The 26,401-nt window shown below is 61.0% G+C and overlaps 2 protein-coding genes across 11 annotated transcripts in view; both read left to right on the top strand.

The window, feature by feature from the left end:
* The window catches only part of TTYH1 (tweety family member 1), a 59,352-nt gene extending 48,080 nt beyond the window's left edge, over positions 1-11,272 (top strand). For 6 of the 10 annotated variants that reach the window (XM_081216408.1, XM_081216409.1, XM_081216407.1 and 3 more), the window contains 12 exons: positions 19-197; positions 2,122-2,233; positions 3,046-3,266; positions 5,663-5,758; positions 7,023-7,095; positions 7,366-7,441; positions 7,949-8,004; positions 8,147-8,239; positions 8,500-8,592; positions 9,869-10,011; positions 10,488-10,568; positions 10,690-11,272. In XM_081216408.1, coding sequence (XP_081072534.1) covers positions 19-197; positions 2,122-2,233; positions 3,046-3,266; positions 5,663-5,758; positions 7,023-7,095; positions 7,366-7,441; positions 7,949-8,004; positions 8,147-8,239; positions 8,500-8,592; positions 9,869-10,011; positions 10,488-10,568; positions 10,690-10,723 — 1,257 coding nt within the window. In that variant the 3' untranslated portion in view covers positions 10,724-11,272. The other 4 variants (XM_081216412.1, XR_014013753.1, XM_081216413.1 and 1 more) reach the window with 4 other exon arrangements.
* A 3,518-nt stretch (positions 11,273-14,790) lies between these two features.
* On the top strand, positions 14,791-26,349 carry LENG8 (leukocyte receptor cluster member 8). Its single transcript, XM_081217224.1, has 16 exons — positions 14,791-14,905; positions 16,551-16,643; positions 17,258-17,432; positions 17,785-17,886; positions 18,642-18,752; positions 19,506-19,758; positions 19,994-20,135; positions 20,363-20,551; positions 20,940-21,218; positions 21,306-21,446; positions 21,587-21,872; positions 22,430-22,531; positions 22,612-22,680; positions 22,769-22,898; positions 22,978-23,185; positions 25,086-26,349. The coding sequence occupies exons 2-16, from the start codon at positions 16,606-16,608 to the stop codon at positions 25,246-25,248; spliced, it is 2,388 nt and encodes a 795-aa protein (XP_081073350.1). The 5' UTR covers positions 14,791-14,905; positions 16,551-16,605; the 3' UTR covers positions 25,249-26,349.
* Positions 26,350-26,401: the final 52 nt, after the last annotated feature.

Here is a 26,401-nt window from a genome sequence, read left to right as displayed (position 1 = left end):
TGTCACCTTCTTCCCCAGGCCCTGTTGCTGGTGGTGGCCTTGGCAGGCCTGGGCTTGGGCCTGAGCCTCATTTTCATTGCTGTCTACCTCATCCGTTTCTGCTGCTGCCGGCCCCCAGAGCCGCCTGGGACCAAGAGCCCTCCGCCTGGGGGAGGCTGTGTCACTTGGAGCTGCATTGCCGCCCTTCTCGTCGGCTGGTAATGGGGCCCCAGGGTGGGTGGACACTGGGGATGGGGCTCCCCAAGCTCTCTATCCATCAGTCTTCCTGGTGGTGTCCCAGCAGGGGAGAATTGCTCCCATTTGATGGATGGAGAAACCAAAGTCCAAGAGGAGAAGTGACTTCCCAAGGGCAGCCAGCCTGGCAGGATGGTCTAGGGGTTAAAGTCTGGGCAGTCAGACTGCCTGGGTTTGGTGGCTCTGCCGTGGAACAGCTGTGTGACCTAGGCGAGTGGTATAGTTTCTCCAGGCCTCGGTTTCCACATCTCTAAAGTGGGCACTGTAGTCACACCCACCTCCTACTTGAGGTGCGATTAAGTGAAATGTACAGTGCCTGGTTCACAGCTGGACTCCATAAATGTGAACGAGGGATGTCATGCATTAACTCATTCATTCATTCAGCAACTATTTCCTGAGTACCTACTATGTGCCAGGAAATACTGACTAAGCTAGACAAGGTCCCTGCCCTCATGAAGCTGATGTGTCCCGGCCAGGGACAGTAAAGGGATATTTACAATCCAGGAGCAGCCCTGAGCTGATCTAACTCCTTCCCACGGTAACCCTGCTGGATTCAGAGTTGTCACAACCAGTTTCGAAGAGGGAGGCTCAGGGAGAGGCAACCTTTTAAGGCCAGGTGGGCCAAGTGGAGATTCAGACCCCAAAACCCCTAGGAGCCCAGGGGCCACCTTCTGGGACACCCTCAGGGGTGGGAGGAGCAGGGCACATGAGGACGCACCATTTACTAAGAGCCAGCGCTGAGCACAGCCCCTCCCGGGCAGGGCAGCACCCACCCCTCAGGGCAGATCTGGGCGCTCAGGACTTGCCCCCGACCTGGGGCTTGGGGGCGGGGAGGGCAGGCAGCGGCCGCTAGTCCCACCCCACCCCCGCCAGACTGGGCTCGGCCACTGCGGGGAGCAGCAGCGTGGGTGTGTGGCGGTGTAGGTGGGGGAGGGGGCTGGGAGTCCCAAGATGCTTCCTCTTCGCCCTCTCCTGAGTGGCGGGGGGCGGGGAGGTGGACAGAGGCCCTGTGCGGGAGAGACACGGCCAGCCCCCGTGGCCGGGGAACAAGAGCAGCTTTGTAGCGCCGTGAACAATGGGTGCGGGCGCTGGAGCCAGCGCCGCCAGATCCCAGGGCAGGGGGTGGGGGCCTGTGTAGCGCGGGGCTGGGAACTGTGAGGGCGTCGAGGCGTCCGCCGCCCCGCTCCAGGCCTGGCCCCCTCCGCGGAGGGGCTCACTGTGTTGCGGGGGGAGAGGGAGGGGGCCCGTATTCAGGCCCCACAATGGAGCTCTGTGTGCCGGGCACCGAGGGGCGGGGGCGCCCGGCTTCTGGCCCGTTGGGCCCACATTCCCTTGCTTCCCTCCCAGCCGTCCAGAAGCTTGGGTCCTGGGGGTGGGGGGAGACTGGGAGCTCCAGGCTTGGGGTCCCCCAGGAGCTGGTGGCTCCGTGGCACCCCCAGGAGGCGGGGGAGGGGACGGCTGCATCCCGAAGGGACAGGTGCTGAGGACCCCGGTTACTTGGGGAAAGGATGGAGGGCCTGGGTGTGGGCTGGCAGTCACCACGGGGGAGGACTTCTCGTCCTGGGGCTGGGCATGGCAGGGTTTCACTCCGGGGAGGTGCGAGTTAAATCCGGGGGCCTGCTCCCCTCCACCTCTCCACCCACCATTAGCATCACAATGACGTCCCTGGGCCGGGGGAGTGAGACCTTCCCGTTACCTTGGCAACTGGTGGGGGCCAGGCTGGAGACGTTCCTTTCCCACGATGGGCTGGACCAATGGGATGGGGTGGGAGATGGGATTGGGTGTGTGAGGAGGTGGGGGGGGGCGTGGCGGCCCCGGGGTGGGGGGGACGTGGCGGCCCCCAGGGTCCCAGGACCGGTTGTGATTTCCCTTCCCTCCTCCTCTTAGCACTGGCATTGGCATCGGTTTCTATGGCAACAGCGAGACCAGTGATGGGGTGTCCCAGCTCAGCTCTGCACTGCTGCATGCCAACCACACACTCACTGCCATTGACCACCTGGTGAGGGGCCAGGCACTGGCCAGACCCCAGACCCACACCCAGACTGGTTCCCCACACCTGGGCAAAGGGCCCCCTCCCAGGGAAACAGGATCTAAACTCAGAGCCAAGACCCCAGACTCAGAATGTCAGGTTCCAACATGCAGATCTCAGACTGTATGCCCAACCCCCAACCCTGACTACAGATTAGGGCCTCACACATGGCACCATCAGAACCTTAGCCCAGATCTGGGCTTCGAGACTAAATCACACGCAGCCCCAGCCTTGGACTTCAGCTCACAGCCCAAACCATTCAGAGACCAAACACCAAAACCCAGCCCCTGCCTTCAGGTCAGATCCAGGACAGAGACCTGATCCTTGGCCCAGGTGCAAGGTTAAAGACCTCAGCGCTCAGACCCAGGACTCAGACGAGAAGCCTCACTCTCATCCCCAGCCCCAGGATGCCAGACCTGGAGCTGAGACCCAGCCTGACCTCAGACCTTAGATTTCATGTCCAGTTGCGACCCTGGAACCCAGACGTGAGACCCCAGACTCAGGAAGGCAGATGCCAGCGTCACACCTAGGATCCCAGACTTAATCTCAGTCCTGGGCCTCAAGCCACTGACCTCTCCGAGCTCCTGACAGAAGCCACAGAACTGCATGAGCTGGACCGCAGGGCCCCTTCCTTCCCTTCCTCGATCCTCAGATGCCCTAGCGCCCAGATCTCAGACACCGGCCCCTGCTCACTCCTACTTCGCCCCCCCAGCCCTGTCACCCAACCCCTGGCCGCCCCAGAGAACGCCCTCCCCCGACTCCAGGCCCGCCCCTGTGCGCAGGTGTTGGAGATGGTGGAGAGGTTGGATGCGGCCGTGAGGGCAGAGCTGACCGCTCTGGAGGAGGAGCTGGCGCAGCGCACGGAGCTGGTGGCGGCCACCCGGGGGGCTCGGCGGCAGGCGGAAGCCGTGGCCCAGCAGCTCCAGGGGCTGGCCTTCTGGCGGGGAGTGCCCCTGAGCCCCCTGCAAGTAGCTGAAGATGTGTCCTTTGTGGAGGAGTACAGGTAGGTGACCGCTCTTTCTGCTCTGCGTGGCAGGGAACCCCTGCCTGGGTGATTGTGCCCCCAGGGGACATTGGGAGACATACCTGGGTGTCACAACTGGGGGAGGGTATGCTACTGGCACCAGGTGGGCAGAGACCAGAGATGCTACTGGATATCCTACAGTGCACAGGACAGCCCCTGACGGCAAAGGATTAGCTGTGCTAAGTGTCAGTAAGTGACAGTAACCCCGGCGTAGAGAGACGGACCAAGTGATCCCGTGCCCACTCAAGCGTTCATGCATTCACTCCCTCAGTGTATTCACTCCTTCATTCATTCATCCTTGACTCAGCCATTCATCAAGTCACTTTTGCACTTCACTCACTGAATCTCAGACTAGCTAGTTCACTCCCTCGGTTGTCCATCTAACGCGTGTATCCATTCAACAGATATTTATTTACACCTTCTGGTGAGAGAGGTGTACCCAAGTGGTCAGGACCATGAGCTCTAAAGCCAGACGGCCCTCCCTAACCACGTGATCTTAAATAAGTTACATGCCAGCTCTGTGCCTCAGTGTTCCCATCTGGTACCCGTGGGAATAATGGGTAGCAATGCCCTCTTTGGATTGTGGAGGGTCTGCTGAGTCATTATCTGTCAAGTGCTTACAGGGGCGACCAGCACACGTTATATAGGTGTCTGTAAAATATGGGGTTTTTTAAGATAGAGCGATGAACAAAGCAGAGTGAATCCCGCCTGTCTCACGGTGGGCGGACCAATAAGAAACGAATGCATGAATGAGATGTTGTCTGTAAGGTGGTGAGTGTTAAGAGCTCTGGAGAAAATTAGGTGCGAGACGGGCACGGGATGGTCTGGGGACAGAGGATGGCAGTTTTGGGAGTGGGGGGGGTCATCCGGGAAGGCCACACTGAGAAGGTGACATTTGAAGGACATCTGGGATGGCCATCTTTCCCAGCAGCCAACATGACGGAGTCCTCATTGCTTTGTCTGCGAGGAATTATTTCTTTTGTTCATCCGAAAACTGAGGGTCCCAACCAGACATGGGAGCAGAGACAGGGAAGACTTGGTCCTGGATTCTGTGCTCCAGGGGGAAGGCACACCTGGGCTGAAGCAGTCCGCAATGAGGAACCCCCCTGCAGGGCATCAGACAGGCCTGGGTCCCAGTGAGTTCAAGTTCTGGGTTCTGGCCAAGCTCAGGGGTGCAGGCCCTGGGCCTCAGCCCTGTTTCAGGGGGGCTGGGGGTAGCTGTGTGGACTACACCTGGGTGAGGCAGACCCATCATTAACAGGAAATAGCTTCTGGATTCACCAATACGAGAGTGCCTGGCACTTGGGAGTCCTTCAGGGAACATGGCCGGCTTCCTGGAAGGAAATCGGGGCCCCCAGCAGGAGAGCTTTGCCGGGGGAGTTCTTGGTGGCTTAGGGCAGAAGTGCTACCTGCCCCTGACGGAAGTGAAGTGAAGCTGGGACACACGAGCTGGCGGTGGGGACATGGGGAGCAAAGGCCTGGAGGTCAGCTGGAGCCACTGGGTCCAGCTTCTCCTTTCCGGGGACAGCCTGACCCTCCAGCAGTCCGGGAGAGAAGGGCACGGTGAGTCCCCACAGGGGTCTGAGCAGAGGCTGCCACGGAGGGGGGTGGCGGTGCCCTTGCCGCTCTGGCGACGTGGGGATCGCTGAGAGCGATGCTGTTTATTGAGCATCTGCTAAGCGCCAGGCACTGTGTTGTGGTCTCGTGTACACCTTCCTCTCTAACCAGAGTGAACTGATCATTAACTAATACTGAATTCTTAAATGACATTAAAAGTTTCCTGATTCGTGTTCAAGCTAATATTTAAGTGCGTCCACGTTGGCACACTTCTCGGTGTTTTATCTGTTTCCACTCCTTAGCCTCGCAACAACCTTTGGAAGTAGGTGCTGCTGTTCTCCTCGAGTTACAGGCGGGGAAGCCGAGACACAGGGGGCAAGGTTACTGAGACCAAGATGCAGGCAGGCAGGAAGTGGAGGGGCTGGCATCGCGACCCAGGCCGTCTGCCTGCAGACACTGAGCCCTTGGGTCGTGCCCTGTGTTGCTGAGGGACATGAGTCCCTCTGCTCTCCAGGATGGGATGGAGGGGCTGGGGCCCTGAGAGCGTGCCACTCACAGGGCTCACGCGTGGTTCGGTCAGGGTACAGTCCTGGGACCCGTGCTCTAAATGGCTACAGTGGCCGGCCTCCCAATGCACCCATTTCACAGATGAGCCTGGCTGTGGCCTGGAGACTGGGCATCAGGGAGATCACATGTCCAGGCAGAGCCGGGAGAATGTGCAGGTGCTCTCACCCTCTGCCGAGTCCCTGTCTGGGAGCCTGGGCACGTGAAAGGCTGGATTTGCTGCTTCAGCCTCACCGCTGTCACCCCCTCCCCAGGTGGCTGGCCTACGTTCTCCTGCTGCTCCTGGAGCTACTGGTCTGCCTCTTCACCCTCCTGGGCCTGGCAAAGCAGAGCAAGTGGCTTGTGATCGTGTGAGTCTGGGTGGCTTCCTGGCAGTGGCACACGTCACTGAGATCCCACAGCGCTGTTCCGAGAGGGGCCACGGCCCTTCCCAGGTTTCATTCCCTTGTCCCACGAACCCCCATGGAGTTCCTGGGCTGGGCTGGCACATAGAAATCAGGCTCAGAGCTGCCCAGGAAGGGGGCGGGCAGGAAACAGGCTGTTCTCCCGGCAAGAAGTGCACCAAAATCCTAGAAAAGCAGTGACAGTGATGCTTGTGCTGAGGATTGGGGTGATCGCTGACCCTCTCAGTTGCTATTACAACCCTGTGAAGGAGGTGCCTGTCACACGCCTGTCTGGAAGATGAGGGCCCTGAGGCAGAAAGCTGTCACGTGGTGTGGCGGAATTAAGGGCCACGCTCTTACTTAAAGGCTCATTCTGTATGCCCGATACTCTTCTGGAGCCCTCGCGCTAACCCTATGAGGAGGCCCTTTCCTTCTCCCCATATAACAGAAAGGGACACTGGTGCTCAGAGAGGTTAGGCCACTTGCCCAAGGCTGCACAGCCAGAAAGTGCTGGAGCTGGGATTCCACCTACGCCAGCCTATCCCACTTGGAGGAGCCTTTGTATCCTCTCTGGCCCTGAGGGGGGCCACACTTGTGCCCGCCACCATTCCCACACTCCCCCCGGGGTGAGAGGTCCTGCCATCCCATCCAGGCGCCCCTGAAGCTTGAAGATGGTAAAGCACGGTGGGCAGGGCGGGTCTGGGGCTTGGGGCCAGGCCTTCAGTTTGGCTCCCTCCAGGTGCTCTTCTTTCTTGCTGACCACCCTCTGATGCTGATCCCCCCCAGACCCCATCCCCAGAGAAAACCTGGAAGGCAATTTCAGCCCTGGAGCTGTCTCCACTCCTGGGAGGAGGGGTCCGGGCTGAGAGGGAGGCTGACCAAGCAATGGGTGAACCTGGGAGCAAGCTGCTGTGGAATTCAGAGCAGGGAAATGGGGCCCAGGGGTGGGCGGTCCGGAGCAAGGCGGGAACAGACGTGGCTGGATCCAGCCAGCCCCTCACCCCGTATCCTCCCCCAGCAGGGCCAGATGTTCAGTTTGACGTCAGCAGCCACGGGTCCACACCTCTCCCCCAACAGCTTCTCTGCCCCTAGTTGTTATCCTCTTGGCTCCAGAGGTGGGTGGAGGGTAGGGCTGGGGCTGTGATGGGATTGGGGTGGGGGGAGGGAAGAGGCGAGGTGGGAGATTAAGAACCCCAGAACCCCCAAGTCCAATTCCTCCTCCCCACCGTAGGATGACGGTGATGAGTCTCCTGGTTCTTGTCCTGAGCTGGGGCTCCATGGGCCTGGAGGCAGCTACGGCCGTGGTGAGTGGTGTGGGACGGGCCCTTGGGCTCCAAGACTTAAGGGTGCCAAAGGCCCCTAACTCCTGGATCCTGGGGCAGGATGGAAATAGATGCCTTAGGTCCTGGGAGGAAAGACTTGGCTGCAGTTTCCAGCCAGTTTCCTAGGTCCTGAGGGACTGGGGGTCTGGACTCCCGGGTCTGGGGGGGTGGGCTCGAGGGCGCCCAGCTCTGTGGGAGCGTGGAGTGGGGGCAGGTTCTGTTCTGAGCCCCCTGTCCTGCTGCCCCTCCCAGGGCCTCAGCGACTTCTGCTCCGGTCCGGACACCTACATCCTGAACCTGACCCGGGAGGAGACTGGCCTTGGCTCAGGTGACCGCATCTCCAGGCGCACGCCCTGGGTCCTCGGGCCTCTCTGCGCGGTTCTCCTGGGACGGGGTGAGGGTGCGCAGCCGGCCGCCAGGCCCTGCCCAGTTCTGCAGAAGCTCTCGGCACCTCCCCCGGTGCGCTGGAACAGAGGGAGGGATAAAGATGATGGAGTCAGGACAAAGGGGTCCTCAGGCTGGAGCTGAGGGATGGGAGGATTTGGCCACTTGGAGAAAATGGGGGGAGCACAGTTGAGTCAAGGGGAGGGCGGCAGAAGCCCGGGCTCCCTGGGAGCGTGTAGATCAGCATGTTTCTGGCTGTGGCTGGAGCAGAAGGGATTAGGGGCTGGGAGGGCTGCCCGTCTCAGAATGCGAGGTCATTGGGACCACAGGAGGGTCCTGAGCTGGGAGGGGTGGGAAGTGTGGCCTTGCCCCCTCCCGCCTTTCCCCAGGGAGGCCCCGGGGCTCAGGCTCACAGCCTCCCCCCTCTTCCCCTCTTCCCTTGCCGCTTCAGACATCCTGAACTATTATTTCCTCTGCAACCAGGCCGTCTCCAACCCCTTTCAACAGGTTAGGGCTGCGGGCAAGGGAACCGGGTGGAGGAGGGCGCGGCTGGGGCCTAGACTTAGGGGTCCTGGGGGAGGATGACGGCGCCAAATGGGCTGCGGGTGTCAACCGCTGGGTCCTCCTCCCTCCTTGTGGCTTCCCGCAGAGGCTGACTCTGTCCCAGCGAGCTCTGGCCAACATCCACTCCCAGCTGCAGGGGCTGGAGCGAGAAGCTGTCCCCCAGTTCCCTTCTGCTCAGGTCGGCGGGGCCGGGGGCTCCTTCTGCACTCCGACTCCCAGGGGAAGGAGGGGCGGGAACCTGGGTGTGTGGGCGGAGCCTTAGAAAATGGGCGGGGTGGTGGCCGTGGGCGGGTCCGCAGAAAGGGGGAGCCTGTAGAAAGGGGCGGGGCGGCGGCTGTGGGTGGGGCCCTGGCTTGTGAGCCCGCGGAAAGGGGCAGGGCCTGAAGAGATGGGCGGAGCCTGAAGAGTTCCTGGGATAACAACCCCCTGCCACCGCAGAAGCCTCTGCTGTCCTTGGAGGAGACGCTGAATGTGACAGAAGGAAACTTCCACCAGTTGGTGGCACTGCTGCACTGTCGTGGCCTGCACAAGGTGACCCCTGTCGCCCTCCCCGAATTCTCGCAGGGGAGCCTCTGCCTAGACCCAGAAACCTAGGAATATCCTTTCTGCTTCCTGTTCATTCCTCCACCAAGTTCTCCTGGCCCTTCTGAAGCCCCTCTGGACTCTGAGCACAGCTCACACTGTCACCACTGCTCCCGGCCACAGGGCCTCTTCCCTGCCCCCTGCTTGCCTGCCCCTATCTGTCCTCCGCACAGCAGCCAACAGCCCAGTGAGCCTTTTAAGCACAATCTGATCTTCTTCCTGCGCTTAAAACCCGCAGTTACCCCTGCAGGCGGATTAAGGTCCTGGCTTCTCGCCTGACCTCCGGGGCCTGTGTGGTTGGCCCTGGCCGGTTTCGGCCTCAGCCCTTTGCTTCCCCCTAGCCCGCACCCCTTCCCCCAGCAGCTTGGCGGGTCTCCCAGACAGCAGTCCCCCACCTCCCATCGGCCGGGTTCCTTCCTGCTGCTGGTGCCATCTTGCTGTCGGGACCCCAGTACTGCTTTCCAAAACCCCTCTCTCATTAGCTCATTGTGGTCTGAAGCAACCTTCTGGGGCCTGGTTGCCGAAGTTTCCCCGGTCCTTGGAGCAATGCCTGGCACCGAGCAGGCCCTTGGCCAGCCTCTGCTGAATGACTTATGGCTGGTCATTCAGGAAATGGTGCTTCTGCCGATTTCCGGGGATGACAGTAATGTCAGCCAGTGTTTACTGAGTGTGCGTCATGTGCAGGGGGCAGTGCTACACCAGTTGTTCTTCTAAGCCTTATTCTCAGTGTTGTTGTAAGCCAGCGATTTTGCCCCAGGGGACGGTGGCAATGTGTGGAGACATGTTTGGGTGTCACCGCCGGGGGAGGGGGTGCTACCGGCGTCTCGTGGCTGGAGGCCAGGGCCGCTGCTCAAGGACCTGCAGTGCAGAGGCACCGCCCGCTGCCGCCCCGTTCAGCACACACACACTGACCTGCCCCAATGTCAGACGTGTCCAGGTTGAGACACCCGGCACTCAACCAAGGCTGAGCTGCTGTGGCGTCTGGGCGTGGGGGGGAGGGTTCTCGGTGGTGGAGAGGAAGCCGCAACTTGGGTTCCTGCTTGCAGGTGTGATAATGACAATGACCACAGCGCCTACCACGTGCTGAGCGCTTTCTGTGTGCCAGGCCCTGTGCTGAGCACAGGCGACAGGGGAGGAAACGGAGGGACTTGTTCAACGTTGCACAGCCAGGTGGACGGCCTGAGCCGCGTGCATTGCCCGCTGACGCCCTCTCCCCCGACCCCAGGATTATGGCGCAGCCCTGCGGGGCCTGTGTGAGGACGCCCTGGAAGGCCTGCTCTTCCTGCTGCTCTCCTCCCTCCTGTCTGCGGGGGCCCTGGCCACCGCCCTCTGCAGCCTGCCCCGCGCCTGGGCCCTCTTCCCACCCAGGTCAGGAGGGGAGGGGGGCAGGCTCTTGGCGGAGGGGATGGGGGAGAACCATTGAGCCACTGTTAGGGGGCAGCCTCCTGATGGACCCCCATCCTGTTTCTGCTACTCCCGCCCTTGCACCCCAGTGACGACTATGATGACACAGACGATGACGACCCTTTCAACCCTCAGGTATTGGACCCCTGGGTCTGAGGGGGGAGGGGCTGGGGATCTGGACCCCTGGATCTGAGGGGGGAGGGGCTGGGGGCCTGGACTCCTGGGTCTGAGGGGGGAGGGGCTGGGAGCCTGGACCCCTGGGTCTGAAGGAGGAGGGGCTGGGGATCTGGACCCCTGGGTCTGAGGGGGGAGGGGCTGGGGGCCTGGACTCCTGGGTCTGAGGTGGGTGGGGCTGGGTCCTGGACCCCAGGGTCTGAGGGCCCACACTACAAAGCCAGATTCCCTAGTCTGCCCTCTGTCGCCCCACATCTCCCTGGCAGGAATCCAAGCGCTTCGTGCAGTGGCAGTCATCTATCTGAGCCCTTCCTCCATGCCAGACTGGAGCCTGTTCCCCATCTCCGGTGAGCATCTAGAGTGACACCCCAGCTCCCAAAACCAGCCTCCGCCCTCCCTCCTTCCCTGTCTACGGGCTCCGGGTGGCCCTTCTGCTGCATCTGGTCCGATCTTTGCCTCTCTCTGCAGTTCCTTCCCCAGCTGCCGGAGAAGACCCCACTAACCCAGCCTCACTGGGCTCGCACCACTAACAATGCCCTGGCTACGGACACCTTAAACAGGACTGCCTTCCCGCCTGCCCTGCCCCTCTATGTGTCCTTAGCCCTGGAAGTAAGCTGAGGTAGGCCAGGGCACTGAGCTGGCCGGGCAGTGGGCAGCCAGCCAGACCCACAGCCTCTCAGGCCTGAAGGGATGTGAGTGCCCCAGCCCTACCACACCCCAGTGGGCTTAGGGCCCCTGATCTCCACTTGCGGCACCAACTTGGGAAAGGGTTGATTTGAAATAAAAGGGACGACTTTATTTTACAAGCAGCTGGGTCCTTTTTTCTCCCCGCCCCCAATCCGGCCTTGTGGTTGGGGGGTGGAGATTCTCTTCACCTCTGCTCTCACCCTGCCTCCTGGCCACCAGGTGTTTCTCTCCTGTCCAGGCTCTGCAGCAGTTCCAAAGGGATTGTTCTTTAAAAAAAAAAAAAAATCCCCCCCCACCCCTGATCTAAAAGCAGCATACATGTCCTGACGCAGGAAGAGACGCATATCCCTGGAACAGAAGAGACAGCCTAGAAATAGGTCTCCGTGTGTGTGTACATATGACAGGAGACAGATTGCAAGTCAGGGTGAAAGGGACTGGCTTCGGAGGAACGCTGACATGATTAGCTCTCCAGCTGGAAGAAAACAGTCTACATACAGTATGGGTGGAAAACCTAAATGTAGACGAGGGAAGGGACAAGTATTTTAAGGGAAAAGAGGCTTTTGTATATTGTATATCTCGGTTGGAGGGGGAGGATTTTCAGCAAGGTATCCTAAAGACGGAAAGGAAAAGATAACTTATTTGACAACTTGTGGAGTGAAAAAAATACCGTGAAGTCAAGAGGCAAATTGACAGTCTGGGGAAAATAGTTTGTTTTTCTAAAAACACACATGGCAAAGAAACAGGTAATTCTTAACATACGTATAATCTGCAAAGCTTCCACAAACCAAGAAAACGATGACCCAACCTGAAAATAAGCAACTAAGATGAACATTCAGTGAAGTGAAAATCCCAACGCCAGTGAACAGACTAAAGGGCATTCAAACTCTAATAATTAGGAAGCGCACCGTGAAACACGCAGAAACTTTGTTTTCACCACCCAGTGAAAAAGAATTCTTATAAAATTAAAACGATAAGATTATCATGAAAGGAGAGCTCACGTCCCGTGCTGGCAAGGATGCGTCGGAACGGCTCCTGCGCCACTCCTGAGGCCACACGTGAGCTGCAGTCCGATGAAAACCATAGTCTGCTCACATGTGATAGACCCTTTGACCCAACAGTCCTACTTTTGGGAATCAATTTATGGAAATAAAGCGGAGACACGTAAGGATGTATTTCAGGCGCTGTTTGCTGCAACGATACTTTGATCAGCTAAACTCTGGAAACTAAAGTCCATAGAAAGAGGACGAGCCCAGTAAACCGCTGTACATCAAGGCTCTCGGCACGTGACAGCTCTTGGCTGGGTTTGGAATCTTGGGAGAAAGCCTGGGAGAGGAGAGCTCTGAGGTGGGAGTGACAGACAACGGCTGCAGAGTGGGCAAACGCAGAGCAGGATCCCTGTGCTCAAGAGCCCAGGCCTGCTCCTGACCACCAGGCGGATGTGGGTCGTCACTCGACCAACTGGACCTCAGCTGTGTCATCCATCAGAAGGGTGTCAAAGACAGCTCCCCAGTCCCTCCTCAGCAATTCCAAAATCCAAAGAGCTCTGTTAGACCAAAAGTCTTCCCTGAACTCACTGGGCAGCAAAGCCCAACCTGGCACGAGGTTACTTACAGACTGTTTCCCTGCCTGGTGTGACTGTCCATCTATTTCTCTACAGAAACACTGATGGGGTTACTTCCAAGTGCTGGGCAGGGTACTGAGGGTACCGTGTCCTCTGTGGAATACACACCATGTTCCCTCTTGAAAGTCTGAAAAATCCTGAATCCCCAAACACGTAAACAGCCCCAAGGGTTTCAGGTCAGGGCTTGTTGGCCCAGAGTGCCGGAAGTCAGGTGTCCAGTGGGGGCCACCGTAGGGGGTAGCTCCATGCTTGCTAATCATTTCCATCTCGTACACCGAAAGGAATGTTCAAGGAAGCCTTCGATGTGTGGGCCTGAAGCTGGGAGAGAGAAATGGATCACAGTTTCCAGAGAGGGACACGGGGGGCCACCCTCATGGGCTCACTAATTCTCATGACTGGGTGAGCTGTCTGGCCCTGGGGTTGGCCCATCTGCACTTCTAGCCGCTTTGCTCTCAAATACTGCCCTCTAGTGACTCTGAGTCTGTGTCCGGAAGCTGGTGCTCCCTGAAGTGTAGGATGCTCACAAAGTACCCTGAGATTCAGGCTGCCTGATTTCCTTCCAAGGGGCCTGGGAGTGATCTTTAATCAGGAAGCCCTAACCAAGAAACAAAAGACCATTTTGGCCTAACCTTTACAAAAGGGAAATCTATTTTCATTTTTAAATGACACATATGAGGACTTCCACATCTGAACAAGATGGAGTAACAGGGACTGGATTTGCTGTCCTTCCTCAAATGACCAAAATGCCAGACAGAATATGTGAAACGACGGTGCTCAAGACTTGACATCAGGCAAAGAGGGAGGAGGGAGAGTGATCCCTGAGAATTGGAAAACACCTAGGTGACCCACAGCCTATGAGTTTCTGACCACAGGCCCCACCTCAAAGTGCTCTAAAAAGTGAAGTCTATTTTTTAAAAATGCTCAAACCAAAAGAAGGCAGAAAAAGAGGAAAAGGGGAACAAAGAAAGATGGGACAAACGGAAGCCAAACAGCAAGACGATAGATTTCAATGTAACCTTACCAGTGATCACATCACAATAGTTATAAACACCTCTTTTAAAAGGCAGAGATTGTACGCTTGGGTAAAAAACAAAGATCGAACTATACGCTATGTAAAATAAGCACACCTTAAATATAAGGGCTAAAAGTAAAGGGACGCTAAACGCAATGGGGTACCCTGGATTGGGCTCTGGCACATGAAGGAGAAAGGCACGTAAAGGGGAAAGTGGTGAAATTCAAATAAGGTCTGCAGTTAACAGTAGTGTGCCAGTGTTGGTGTCTTAGTTTTAACAAACATACTACAGCATTGGGGGAAACTGGGTGTAAGGTAGGCAGGACTTTGAATTATCTTTGAAACATTTTTGTAAGCCGAAAATTACTCTAAAACAAAAAGTTTAATTAAAAAAAAGTAAAAGGATGGAAAAAAAGATGAACTGTGCTAACAGTAACAAAATGACACGCAGTTATCAACAAAAGTTTTTAATAACAGAAAATGGGAAGGAAATCGCTGCATCTTAAATACCACCTGCTATAACTACAGTGACCGGCGCGTGAACTGGACTGGATAATTTTCTCAATCAGAGCCCTGGGTGGAAACAGCTGGCATACTCAAAAGATTAGTTGCAAGGAGTTCAAAGAAGGGCCTTTTTATCTTGGGATGGTCCCAATTCCTCAGCCGGACATCGATGGCCTTTCAGGATCTGCTACCTGCCCACCTCCACAGATCTATCTCTTGACGCCTGGACCCCGCACACTTCTGTTCTACCACAGCCACCTGACCCCCGCCGTCTCCCCAAGGTACGCTCGTTTCCCGCCTCTGTGTGTTAGCACACGCCATTCCCTCTGCCAGGTACGCCATTCCAGTTTTATTTACTAGGGAAGCTCCCCTTTCCGGCTGGAGGCTGTTCTCATGTTCTCTTGCCTTCTTTGGGTCCATCATTCTCTTCCCTCGTCTTGCACATCATTACACGATGGGTAGTCTTAGAACTCTCATGACACTAATTTGTGTCTAGGAACAGTAATGGCTACCACCAACTGAACCAAAACAAGGATGCGTGGAAGGGCGCGGAACCTGCGAACTATGCCGCGCGTGTCCCCTCGGGGCCACCGTCCCCACCCCGGCTTCCGGCTTGCATTAAGAACGCCCACCGCGTGGTTGCGTAGGCGGAAGGGGGGGGGCTCAAACACGCTCGTGGCGTCTATTGGCTGCCTGGGGACGAGGGAGGCGGGGCGAGGCCTTCGCGTGACGTCAAGACGCCACGATCCGGGCGTCGAAGCCCAAGGAAGACAAGAGCCAGCCGGGTGGGGAGCAGTCCTGCGGCCGTGTTGCCATCATTTGGAGCCGCAGCTGACGAGTCCTGGGGGCATACGGACGAGGTGGGTGTACCGAGCGGCGGCGGGCGGGCGGGCAGGCCGAGGCGGCGTTTCCTTTCGGCCTTACGCCCCGCTGGCCCCGAGGCCTCGGCAGCGGTCGCACCAACGGACGCCGCGCGCGAGCGACGACAGGGTGTGGAGGAGCCCGGGCCACTGGGCCTGCGCACGAGTGGTGGGGAGTGCGGCTGCGCACCCTCGCGCCTGCGCCGTCGGTCTCTGCTCCCCACCCGCGCGCTCGGAATTCTTGGGCCCAGAGCACCCCTTTCTTCAACCCCCATTGACCCGGCAGTTCCTTCGGAAGGACCGCGTGCCCCTGGCGACGGGCGGCTGTTGCGCTGTCTTCTTCCCCCCACCCGGGGACGTGGTGCGCACGCGCGGCTTGGCCGGGGCGGTGGCTCCGGGGCCAGTGGCGAGGATCCGGGCGAGCTCTTCCTCCACCCGGAGCCCTCTTGTGCCTTCCCCGAGCCTGCGGGACGGCCAGGTGCCCCCTTGCCTCCGGTTCTCGCCCCAGCCCAGAAACCTCTCTCCAGGCGCCCCCAGACCTTACCCCACTTTTCTTCCTGTCCCGGGGCTCCCCCCACTATCCCCACTCGTGACCCCCCTACCTCCCTGCCCCCCACCCTTCCGCCCAATTCCGTTCGGTCTCTTCTTTATGGCTTGTTTTTTCTAGGCCTTTTCCCAGTTCCAGACTCCTGTTCTTACATCTCCACTTCTTGTAGGATTTTCGGGTTCTCCAGCGGGACTCGCCTTTGAGCACCCCCATAGTTCTCAATTCCTCCCTCAAGTCTAGGCCCCCCAGTTCTTGCCCCCAGGACATTCCTTCATGTTCTGGCCGTTCTCTCCTCTCCACCCCACTCCAAGTCCCTAAAGATGTTTTGGACCTCTTTGGGCGTCCCCAAAGCTTTCTCTCCGGACCCCCAACCAAGGGGCTCGCCTCTTCTCTTCTCCCAGGTCTACTCGTGCTTCTAGGAACCTCCCATGTACGGTTTTCTCTATCCTTAGGGGGCCTTCCTGAACTTAGTCTTCTAAGAGCTTTCTCAGAACTCACTTCTTCACTCCCGGGGTTCCTCTCTTCCTGCTCCCGGAGTAACTTCCAGAAATCCGCTTGTCCTCCCAGACTTCTGCATTCTCCAGTGTTCCGTTTTTTCAAGGCTTCCTCAAACGCTTCCCTCTTTACAGACTTTCTCTCATGGGTTTTTCCAGGTCTTTCAGCCTGGAGGTTCATTTAGCCCTTGTTTGTTAGAGCTTCTTCTCAGAAGCCGTCTTTCTCCTTGCTCCTTGCCTGAGGTCCCCCACCCTGCTCTCTGACCCTGTCCCTGTTTTGGGGTTTCCCTCGAACCCTTCCCTTTCTTCACATGGGCTTCCGATCCTTCTCTTTCTCTCTGGGAAGCTCATTTGGACTTAACCTGTTTTCAAGTCCTTTGTTTTCCCCCTAGAGCCCTGCAGAGGGGCCAGGGTCTTTCCCCCAGGCTGTAGCCCTTTAATTCCACACCCAGAATTCTCTTCAGATTGTTTACCCCTTGGCTCCTTCTTTCTCAGACTCCCTTTTCTGTCTGGCTTCTCGTGAGCCCATTTGCTTCTCTTCTCTATTTGTTGACATGTTTCTTGCTCCTTCTGGAGTCTCCCTAATTCGTTCTTTTTCTTGCAGACAGTGAAAAAGCAGTCTGGCTCCCGAGGTCCACCCCGTACACCCCAGGGTCCAGATGGCGGCCAACGTGGGTGATCAGCGTAGCACGGATTGGTTAGTGAGGCTAGAGGGACGGGTCGGAGGGGAGGGCAAGAGGAAGCAAGACCCAGTGTTGTCTTCCGGATGGGCCCTCCCACAGCATGGGGGGCCACGATGCCACAGCCCCTGGGGTAGGGATGGGCCTGAGGCGCTCCTCTGAGCGTTCACCTTCCACAGTGCGGTGCTTGTTTCACAGAAGTGGGGTGATTCGTTCCGTGGACTGTGATTAAGAGGCAGCCTCCAACCCTTAATACTCATTTATTTTTTTAATTCCTCGTTTTTTCCAAAACAGTGTGATGACTTTCTGACTGAGGTGGTATCAGACAGAATTTGTGGTTTCATAAAGCATTTAGATCTGCTAGGCATCAGGTCTTGTTTTAAGTCTTGTGGTTACTGGTAATCCTTTTGTTTGATTTTTAACATCTGTATGTAGCAGGCATCTGGAAAGTACCTTAGGGAGGTAATCACATCTATCGCTCGCTGAAGACTGTGAAGCAGAAACTGGCTGTCAGTGTGTCACAGATGAGAAAATTGAGGCTCCGGGATTCAAGCCCTGGTGTTTGCCTGCTTCCATCCTGCCCACCGTCTGCAGTGGGAGAGTGGGCTGACTCGATGTCCCCTTTCTGCAGGTCCTCTCAGTACAGCATGGTGGCCGGGGCAGGCAGAGAGAGTGGCATGGAGACCCCCATGCACGAGAACCCCGAGTGGGAGAAGGCCCGCCAGGCCCTGGCCAGCATCAGCAAAGCAGGGGCTGCCGGCAGCTCTGCCAAGGCCAGCAGCGGCGGGCCCGTGGCCAGTGCACAGGTGAGCAGCGTCCCCGGGGGACCTGCGTCCCCTGCGCGGGCGCGGGGAACACGCACACGCTTGGCATCCTCTCGGATCACCAGGGCAGGGTGCTCTGAAGATATCCTAGGAGCCCTTGAGTAGGGGAAGCAAGGTCTGTCTCCCTGAGTCTAGGGCACTACGAGGTCGTTGGGAATCCAGCCTGAGCAGGGAGGGGTGCTCGTGTCCGGTGGTAGAGGTGGCGGCTCTCTGTGCAGAGATGTGGACCCACTTCTGTCCCTTGGCAGTTAACCACCAGTAAACAGACCTGCCGTGGCGGGGCCCTGGGCTCCTGCTTCCAGCACTGGTGGCACGTGGTTCTTTCCCCCCACAGTACGTGTCCCAGGCAGAAGCCTCAGCTCTGCAGCAGCAGCAGTACTACCAGTGGTACCAGCAGTACAACTATGCCTATCCGTATAGCTACTATTACCCTGTGGTGAGTGCCCACCCAGCCCGGCAGGGGCAGGCGGTGGAGGGGCGGAGGTGGAATCGGTCGGGCAGGGTCCAGGGGCAGTGGGTGGATTGACCACAGCAGTGACAGCTGCTGGAAAACCCTCCCTGAGCTCGTGGTCCACAAGGTAAACGCCCAGCTCCTTCGCTGGCCACCCACGCTGCCCTCCCTGTGCTCACGTTGCCACAGAGACTCCTCCCCCTCAGCACACACCAAGTCCACGCCCGCTCCCCCGCCTCAGCCCTTTGCTTGTGTCCCGACACTCGCCGTGTCCTCGCCTAGCAGAGGGCTGCCCGAGAGCGCCTTCAGGTGCGCGTCCTGGGACGGGCTTTACTTAGGGTGCCGTTCCCACCGCTCACCCTGCCACTCGGCTTCTCTGCGTGGCTTTTCTTCTTTGCCTACTGCTGGCTGTGTTGGGTGTCTACTGTGGCGTGTATTTTGAGTGCAAAGTTCGTTTTGTCTTTACTTTTCATCGTACTGTAGTGTTTAGATGGGTTGGTACTCAGTAAGTAGTTGTTGAAGAGAGTGGAATGTGGGACGCATGGACGTGATCATTTTATTTGGTAATTTTTCAGCCTGAGGGAGTTGGGCGCTTTTATGCGGTGGAGAGAGGGAGGGCGAGAGGTCAGTGAAGGACCGTGAACCGAGCAGCTGGGGGAGAGGCGCGGGTCCAGGCCTCCAGGGGAGGAGTCGGCCCGCCGCTCACTACCCCCCCCCCCCCCCCCCCGTGCCCTCGCCAGAGCATGTACCAGAGCTATGGCTCCCCCTCGCAGTACGGGATGGCCGGCTCCTACGGCTCAGCCGCACCGCAGCAGCCATCCGCAGCGCAGCACCAAGGGACTCTGAACCAGGTAACGCCCTAGCCCGCCCCGGCTCACGTCCACGCACGGGGTGTGGTGGGCCAGCGGTGGGGACACCTGCGTTATTTCAGCTGCTCCTGCCCAGCAGTTCCTGATCTGAGAACGAGAAGGCGAAGCTTAGTTTTTGAAACCAGGGTGGGTTTAGGGCTCGGGCACGGCCAGGGGCTGAGGCGTGGGGGTGACGGTGGGAGCACTTCGTGGCGTGGCAGCCTTCTCCTGTGCTTCCCCCTCAGCACGTGCCCACACGCATACAGTCTCTCTCACACGCACGCACACACACTCTAGCCTTGCACTTCACGTGCAGCTGGGAGGCGCGGTGGAGCTCGTGCCTGGGACGTGGGCAGACCTGGGTGTGAATCCCAGCTCCCTGGTGGCGAAACTACAAGTCACGCGCTCTCTGCGCCTCAGGCGGTGCCGTCCGGTGGCGGGGCCTGGCGGGGGCGGGGAAGGATCGCGGCTTTATCGCGGGGCTCCCGTGAGCGTGTGCCACGCGTGTGTCTTGACTGCCGGGGCGGGGGTGCCGTCGGGGGCCGCCGCCGCTCAGCACGGGGAGAGTAGCGTAGAGCCGGGCCTGAGCTGCTGCGCTGTGGGGGGGCGGGCGGCTGTCGTCGCCGAAGCCCCCGCCTCGAGAGGCGCTGTGTGGGTGCGGGCGGCCGCGGAGTTGAGAGCTGAGGTGGCCGAGGACCCCGCACGAGGGCCAGCTCGGGGCCCCCGCTCCCTCCTCAGCGGCCGCTCCGCCCACAGCCCCCGGTCCCGGGTATGGACGAAGGCCTGTCGTACCAGGCGCCCCCTCAGCAGCTGCCAGCGGCCCAGCCCCCTCAGCCTTCCAACCCCCCGCGGGGGGCTCACCCTTTGAGCAACGGCCCGCAGCCCGGGACAGCCCCTGCCACGCAGCACAGCCAGGCAGGATCCGCCTCGGGCCAGGCTTACGGGCAGCACGGCTACAGCGAGCCCGCCAAGCCCAAGAAGGGCCAGCAGCTGTGGAACCGCATGAAGCGTGAGTGGCCTTGGGCCGTGGAGGGAAGGGGGCCTCACGGGACTCCTGGCGCGAGGCACGTGGGGTGCTCGGCCCTTGCCTCCGCTCTCTGGACCTCCTGGGGCGGTGCGTGGGGCCCCTCGGAACGCGCGCCCTTCTCTGGAGCTCACGGCTCCTGCCCCGGTGGTGGGGGTGGTGGCGGGGCCGCCCACGTGGGCCTGGGGGGGCCTCACCCCAGCTTTCGCTGCCCTCACAGCGGCCCCTGGGACTGGTGGGCTCAAGTTCAACATTCAGAAACGGCCTTTCGCTGTCACAAGCCAGAGCTTTGGCTCCACCACGGAGGGCCAGCACGGCAGCTTCGGTCCCCAGCCCAACCCCGAGAAGGCCCAGAACCACAGGTGACAGCCACCCCCTTGCCTGGCCCCAGCCCCTGGGCCCGGTGCTCGGCATCTGCGTGCGGCCCGCTGGCATGGCCTGCTCCTTAGAAAGCAGAGGGCGTCCCCCGCCACGGGCTCGCCACGAGCGCCCGCCCGCCCGCCCAGGAGGGGTGGTTGAGGACAGTCCCGGCTGGGTCGTGGGGTGCCGCTCCCCAACCGAGCGTCTGCAGCCGCCCTCCCTCCGCCAGGGGCAGCCTGTCCGGGAAGCCCGACGACTGGCCGCAGGACATGAAGGAGTACGTGGAGCGCTGCTTCACCGCCTGCGAGTCGGAGGAGGACAAGGACCGGACGGAGAAGCTGCTCAAGGAGGTGCTGCAGGCGAGGCTCCAGGACGGCTCGGCCTACACCATCGACTGGAGCCGGGAGCCCCTGCCTGGGTGCGTGGGGCCGGGGGGCGCTCGGGAGGTGCCTGGTGCTGCAGTTGGAGACCTGCCGTCCTAGGTGCCCGGGGCCCCGAAGAGAAGGAGCGAGAGGATGGGGTCCTGGGGGCGGGAGGCTGCCAGGGTGGGGCCGAGGCCCAGGAGCTGCCGGGGTTGGAGTGCCGGGGGTGAGAGCGTGGAGGCGGGAGGTGTGCTCCTCAGCGGCTGCCCGCAGCCTCTAGACACACAAAACCTTGGGATTGCCTCCCACCTGAGCGTCGTGTTAGTCGAGTTGCCTGGGTAAGTAAGTGCCCTTCCTTCTGAGATTGTGTGTCCAGGGACGGGTGGCAGGCGTTGGGGATGTCGGGGCGCCGGGTGGTGATGCCCTCCCCTGCTATATCCCCAGGCTGACTCGGGAGCCTGTGGCTGAGAGCCCCAAGAAGAAGCGGTGGGAGGCCCCTAGCAGCCTCCACCCTCCCCGGGGGGCAGGCTCAGCGACCAGGGGCGGGGGTGCCCAGTCCCAGCGAGGGACGCCCGGGGCTGGGGGTGCTGGCCGAGCCCGGGGCAGCAGCTTCGCCAAGTTCGGCAACCGCAATGTCTTCATGAAGGACCACAGCTCCTCCTCCAGCACCGACTCGCGCTCCCGCTCCTCCTCCCGCTCCCCGACCCGCCACTTCCGCCGCAGGTGCGAAGCCGCGGGGGGGGGGGCAGGGCCGGGGGGGGGCGGGGGGAGGAGCCGTTTCAGGCCTCACCTTCGTGCTCCTCCGCGCAGTGACTCGCACTCAGATTCCGACAGCTCCTACTCAGGGAATGAGTGTCACCCTGTGGGTCGCAGGAACCCACCCCCCAAGGGCCGGGGAGGCCGGGGGGCCCACATGGACCGGGGCCGAGGCAGGGCGCAGCGTGGGAAGAGGTGAGGCTTTGGGGGGCTGGGGAGGAGGGGCCGGTTTGGGGGCTCCTGGGAGGGAGAGGGCTGGGTCTGGACAGGGGTGGAGAGGCAGGGGGTGGCGCCACGCCTGCCCCCTCAAGGCCCCCTCCTCCCTCCCTCCCCAGGCACGACCTAGCCCCCACCAAGCGCAGCCGCAAGAAGATGGCGGCCCTGGAGTGTGAGGATCCCGAGCGCGAGCTGAAGAAGCAGAAGCGGGCGGCGCGCTTCCAGCACGGACATTCCCGCCGCCTGCGCCTGGAGCCCCTGGTGCTGCAGATGGGCAGCCTGGAGAGCGGCGGGGCCGACCCCGACTGGCATGAGCTGCAAATCGTGGGCACCTGCCCTGACATCACCAAGCACTACTTGCGTCTCACCTGCGCCCCCGACCCGTCCACCGTGCGCCCCGTGGCGGTAAGTGCTCCCTGGCGGCGAGGGCAGGTCCTCCCTGCGAGGATGGCAGAGGCAACATGGGAGGAGGCGGTGGGGCGGGCAGGGGTCTGGCTCGGGGAAGACCCTGACCTGCCTGTGCACAGGGGGCCTGTGGCTGACCGGGCCCTGGAGGCCTGAGGCACCGAGAGGTGAACTGGACCCAGAGCTTGTGCTTCGGAGCCGAGTCCAGGGCCTGTGGCCTCATCGGAAGGCTGGGCCGGCCCCCGAGCCTCCGTCTCCTGCTTAGGAGACCAGGAGAAGGAAGCCGGTGTCCCCGGCCAGTGCCTGTGAGACACTGGGACATCCATGTCCCGACGTCCCCCGAGGCCCGAGCTGGGAGCGGGGCTGACGGGTCCTCCCGGGGCGCTGACGCGGGAGACTGTGCGCGCTCTTACCGGTTTAGGTTCTCCTCCCTGTAATGTCGGGATCGAGCCCCTGCTTTAAGACCCCGAGTTGGTGGAACTGTGGCAGGTTTTAGCACATCCTTCCTTGCTCGCCCTGCTCAGGTCACGCTGAGCCACAATTCACCTCCTTCCCAGGTTTTGAAGAAGTCGCTGTGCATGGTCAAGTCCCACTGGAAGGAGAAGCAGGACTACGCCTTCGCCTGCGAGCAGATGAAGTCCATCCGGCAGGACCTGACGGTGAGGCGGGGGCCGGGGAGGGGGCCGCACTGCTGGGTCCCGCCCTGCTCCGGTGTGACATCCACTCTTCCGCCGCCCAGGTGCAAGGTGTGCGCACCGAGTTCACGGTCGAGGTGTACGAGACCCACGCCCGCATCGCCTTGGAGAAGGTGAGGGGCTGACGGGATTCCCTCGGCTTCCCCCCCACCCCCCGCCCCCCGCCCGGCCTCACTCTGCCCCTCCCTGCGTGCCCCCCAGGGTGACCACGAAGAGTTCAACCAGTGCCAGACGCAGCTGAAGTCCCTGTACGCTGAGAACCTGCCCGGCAACGTGGGCGAGTTCACTGCCTACCGCATCCTCTACTACATCTTCACCAAGAACTCAGGAGGTGAGGTGCAGCCCGCAGAGCGGGGCAGCCACGGGCCCCCCGGTCCCGGCCCTGCTCACCTCCTCGTCTCCGGCCGCAGACATCACCACGGAGCTGGCGTACCTGACACGGGAGCTGAAGGCGGACCCTTGTGTGGCCCACGCCTTGGCGCTCAGGGCAGCCTGGGCCCTGGGCAACTACCACCGCTTCTTCCGGCTGTACTCGCATGCGCCCTGCATGTCTGGCTACCTCGTGGACAAGTTTGCAGACCGGGAGCGCAAGGCCGCCCTCAAGGCAATGATCAAAACGTATGTGAAGCTGAGCTCTCCCCCTGGGCCTCTGCTCTGCGGCCTCAGCGCCGCCTCCCTCCTCCCCTCCGTTCCCCGCTCCGGAGGCACCTTCAGCTCCCCTGGCCTCCCTCCCTCGGGTCCTGGTTTTCCCTCCGCTGCTTCTCTCCTCTCCGCACTCGGCCCTCCCTCTGGTCCCTCCCCCTTCCGCGGAGCGCCCTCCTCCGTCGTCCTCTCACCGCTCTGGGCTCCCCGCCCCTTTGCCTCTCTGCCTTCTGCTTGCATCAGCCTGGACCCCACTTTGTCTTCTCCTTGCTCCGGGCTCCCCTTTCTCCACGGCCTCGGCCCACCTTCTTCAGCGCTCCTGTGGCTGAGCTCCCGCTCTGGGGACGCCCAGCAAAGGCGGCCGTGCCCTCGGCAGCCGCGGGCTCAGGGACAAGGCCCTGCCACTTGAGCTGTTCTGAGAGCCCCGGCGTGCTCAGGGACACCAGGTGTGAGGCAGGCTAGGCCGGGACGGGACCCAGAGAGCGCGCCCTGTGCTCACGGCCCTGTGCTCACGTTCTCGGTCAGGCGGGAGACGCCCCCAGGCGAAGGCAGGACACTTTTTGTGTTGTCACAACCGGGGGTCCTCCTGGCCTCTGCTGGTGGAGGCCAGGGGTGCTGCTCAGCGCCCTGCAGTGCACAGGGCGCCCCCAGCTGGGTCACCTGGCCGCAGTGTCAGTCTTGCTGAGGCTGAGAAGCCCTGGTCAGAGGACGCGGGGCCTTGAGTGCCACGTCAGTTTGTTGGGAGCCGTGGGGGTGGTTTGCAGCTGGGGAGGGACACTTACCCTGCAGGTTAGGAGACTCCGAGGATCCAGTTTGGGTCAGGCCGATATAAGGGCAAGGTGTGGGGCAGGGGCCGCGGGCAGAGAGAGGAGGGAGCGGGGCAGACACAGAGGCGCAGGGCCGCGGGACCCGCTTTCTGAGCCAGCAGGGGCAAGGAGGCCGTGTGCCTGAAGGACCCCGGGCTCCCCGGGTGTGTTCTCCGCGGCCGCACAGGCTCTTCCTCCTGCAGTTTCCGAGCTTCTGTGCCGCCCCCGGGCTGTAGCGGGCAGGCCGCTGTCTCTTCCTCGGCACTTGCCGTTTCTGTCTCAGCCTGTGTGTGCTTGGCCAGTGGGCGGGCTCTGGCCTGTCGTTGGCCTCACGGTCTTGTGTCCCCCCGCTCCGGAGGGTGGCGCGGCTTCTCGCTGGCTCGGTGGGCCGGGGCCAGCCCCGTGTTGGGCAGCAGGCTCTCCTGTGCCCGCCCCCCCGGACTTCCAGGGCTGTGAGGAAGTGGGGGCTTCAGGCAGGACTGGTTTGAGCTTTTTCTGCCACTTACTTACTTCCTAGGTGACAGTGGCCAAGTGGCTCTGCCGCTGCACTGTCCTTGGTGTGTATCTGTAAAGGGTAGGGTGACAGCTTCTGGGAGGGAGCTCAGTGAGCTCGCGGGGCGGTACCTAGAAGAGCTGTTTCCTGGCACAGGCCAAGCCTACTCTTAGTCCTCGGACCCAGCTCAGGGCAAGCGGGCGGGGTGGGGCCGAGTAGCCGCCAGCTGCGCCCCGTGCCCCGCGCCCCCCCCATGCGTGGCTCTCTGCGCCTGGGCCCTCTCCTGAGGGGCTGCTCAGGCCCCGGCCAGCAGAGGAGCCAGCTGGGCCCTTCCCTCCTGTCCCCTCTCCTCCTGTCCCCTGCACAGGTAAGTGAGGGGGAGGGGGGGCACAGCCGGGGTTGGGGCCCACCCCGCCCCGGGCCCCCCCGAGCCCCTGAGGGGGAGGCTGGGGAGGGGCCGGCAGGTGACGTGCTGAGGAGACCTTTGGGTGCCTGCAAGGGGGGCGCCCACTCCCCGCTCGTGGGGCCCCCCCGCGCCCGCCGCCCGCCTCATCGCGTTCTCCTCTTGTCTCCGTAGCTTCCGCCCTGCGCTGCCCGTCTCCTACCTGCAGGCCGAGCTGGCCTTCGAGGGCGAGGCCGCCTGCCGGGCCTTCCTGGAGCCCCTGGGCCTGGCCTACACGGGCCCGGACAACTCCAGCGTCGACTGCCGCCTCAGCCTGGCGCAGCTGCCGGCCTTCTGAGCACCAGCGCCGCCGGGTGGGGGGGGGGGCAGGGCTGCAGCCCCCCAGCGCCGCCTCGGCGGGTTTTGTTTTTGAGCCGTGGACTTGGGTTATAAATTAATTTGTGGGGAGTGGGCTCCAGGAAGAGCCACCAGCCCGGCCCCCATTTTCCCACCGGGGAGTCTGTACAGAGATTTTTCTACATTTTTATTTTTTGTCTCTGAGGGATGGGATTGGGGGGGACAGCGGAGGGTTGGGGGCGTGGTCTGTAGGGTCGTCTGTGTCCACCTTGCCCCTCCACTAATGCTGTCTCAGTGTTTTTTCTCTCTCTCTCTCGAGCTCGTACTCCGGTAGCGACCCGGCACGCTGGCCCATCCCATGCCGGGGGGGCCAGTGGAAGAAGACAGGCCGCTCCGCCCGTGCCCGCCTGCGGCAGGGGCACCAGCACCCCAGCCCGCTGCCCGCCGCCGCATCTGCCTCACCAGAGACTCTTGTTGCCCAGCCCTCTGGGGCCTCAGTGTTTGGGGCGAGGGGAGCCGCGTAGAGACTGTGCCCTGCCCGCGGCCCCCGACCGCAGAAACGCCAACGCCTCGCCACCGCCAGATCCACACTGCCACCCTGCACTGAGGACTCCGGAGGCCATCGCGGGACCTCGACAGCCGGGCCGCCTCGTCTGCAGTTGTATTAAGTTGTCTCCGTGTCCCTTCCTCCCTCCACCCCAATGTTTCTTCTGGTTTTTCCCCCTTTCTCCCTCCCGCCGCCGCCTGCTCCCGCTCTCCCTTGGTTCAGCACAGGTAAAACGGTTACCCTCCCTCCCCGCCTCATGGATCACCAGCTCACGTCATGTTTCCTTCTCTTTTCTTTCTGTGTGTGTTTAAGTTATTTTTCTTCCTCCCCTTTTCTTTTCCGTCCTCCCTCCCTCTTCTGCCATGTAACTGGAGGATGTGCAATGAGTTTGCAAACAGCTGGACTGTCAGGCTGCTTTTTTTCCAGATGTTCCTCCTCTGCCTCCCCTCCCCCTCCTCTCCCCCTCCCCTTTCCTTCCTTCATTCTTTCCTTGGAGCACTGAGCACCATATGAAAGCTTGAGAGAAACCAAAATTAAAGAGAGAGAGAGAACACGCGTGCACGTTTTGTCCTTCTGCCTTGGGCTACATTTCCTCTGGGTGTCTGGG

The sequence above is a fragment of the Mesoplodon bidens genome (genome assembly GCF_964165515.1).
Source record: "Mesoplodon bidens genome assembly, chromosome: 18".
NCBI lineage: Eukaryota > Metazoa > Chordata > Mammalia > Artiodactyla > Ziphiidae > Mesoplodon > Mesoplodon bidens.
This window is presented reverse-complemented; position numbering and strand designations above follow the sequence as displayed.